Source organism: Helianthus annuus, chromosome 13 (genome assembly GCF_002127325.2).
Source record: "Helianthus annuus cultivar XRQ/B chromosome 13, HanXRQr2.0-SUNRISE, whole genome shotgun sequence".
In the NCBI taxonomy this organism is placed as follows: Eukaryota; Viridiplantae; Streptophyta; class Magnoliopsida; order Asterales; family Asteraceae; genus Helianthus; species Helianthus annuus.
Window position 1 is genome coordinate 109,370,879 of NC_035445.2, and position 1,632 is coordinate 109,372,510.

Sequence of the window (1,632 nt, forward strand, 5' to 3'; positions counted from 1 at the left end):
CGCTGCACCAACACACAATGTAAACAAATGATCCACTGTCTCAAGGTCAGAATTACAAAGTGGGCATAGCCCGTCCCCAAACGCTATCCCCCTCCTACTTAGCGCATCAGCAGTAGGAATTTTGTTCATCTCCGATCTCCAAACAAACGGATTACATTTAGACAGAACCCACTTAGACCCGTCCACCACAAACCTATCACTATCCTGCACACCTCCCGATAATACTCTTTTGGCTGATTTAACCGAAAACACACCCGAACGATCACCCAACCACTTCCACTTATCTTTCGAATTTCCCAAAGAGACAGGAGAAAGAATCGACTGGAGAGCAGCAAACTCTCTCGACTCATCCTCCATATCTGGGTCATGCCTCCAAAGCCAATCCCCCTGCAAACGGTCCCGAACAGAACAGGTTTTCACCATCTCCAGCCCAAACAAACTCGGGAAGAGCTCTTTTAGCGGCACATCTTTAAGCCACGGGTCTAGCCAGAAAAGAATGCGGTCGCCTTTTCCTACAATACCTTTAAAGAGACTCCGAACTAGATAATTACCCGCATAGGGCTTGTTGATAACTGAAACAATCCTTTGCCAAACTCCACCAACCAAATTTTTTATTGGAAGAAACGACCAGCCCGACCCACCCGAATGGATAGCATCCACCACCTTGACCCACAAGCTGTTGCTACCACACTTGTACCTCCAACCCCACTTACACAACAACGCGCGATTTATATTGCTCATCTTGCTAATCCCCAATCCTCCCTGTTTCTTAGCCATAGTAACCCTCTCCCAAGCGACCCAATGAGTTTTCCTAGCCTCATTCGATCCACCCCAAAGAAACTTTCTGATCATCTTTTCCAAATCTGTTACCACCTTCACCGGTGCCTTGTACAACGAGAAATAGTAGGTCGGAAGACTCTCAAGCACTGACCGAATAGGCATAATCCTCCCCCCAAAAGATAACAAAGATGATTTCCAAAGCGCTAGCCTAGATTCGAAGACATCATAAACCGGCCTCCAATTATTCACACGATTCATGTTTGCCACTACTTTTAACCCCAAATATTTAGAAGGAAACGCATCAGGATTGCACCCAACCACACCCGCCATAGAATCAACCTTAGACTCACTAACCCCCCAAACCATACAGATTAGATTTACCAAGGTTAATCTTCAGACCAGAACAAGCATAAAAACACCTCAGGATGCGAACAACATTCGTAGCATTCTCCACGTTCCATATCCCTATAATAAGCGTGTCGTCCACAAAAAATAAATGAGATAGCACAGGCCCGTCATTTGGCAACTCGATACCTGAAAACACACCAACCTCACCGGCCTTATCGATAAGACACGACAAAGCTTCCATAACCACCACAAATAAGAAAGGTGAAATCGGGTCCCCTTCCTTAACCCTTTCCCACATTTAAACTCGAATGTAGGGGACCCGTTCACTAGAACAGACACCCTAGCGGAAGCCATAATCCCCTCCATCCAACGACACCACTTCAACCCGAACCCCATTAGACGAAACACATCCACCACAAATTTCCAATTGATGTTATCATAAGCCTTTTCGAAATCAATTTTGAACAACAATGCTTTTTCTTGCTCCTCTTGAGCCACGAACAC

General features: G+C 45.6%; 1 protein-coding gene across 1 annotated transcript; it reads right to left on the bottom strand.

Annotated features, from left to right (window-relative positions):
- Positions 1-1,129: 1,129 nt before the first annotated feature.
- LOC110901513 (uncharacterized mitochondrial protein AtMg01250-like) lies at positions 1,130-1,426 on the bottom strand. The gene has a single exon (XM_022148338.1). It carries the CDS (start codon positions 1,424-1,426, stop codon positions 1,130-1,132), a length of 297 nt encoding a protein of 98 aa, XP_022004030.1.
- Positions 1,427-1,632: the final 206 nt, after the last annotated feature.

What these genes read in the sequence shown, in the direction of transcription:
- LOC110901513 (XM_022148338.1), bottom strand. Translation starts at nt 1,426, where the DNA reads ATGTGGGAAAGGGTTAAGGAAGGGGACCCGATTTCACCTTTCTTATTT.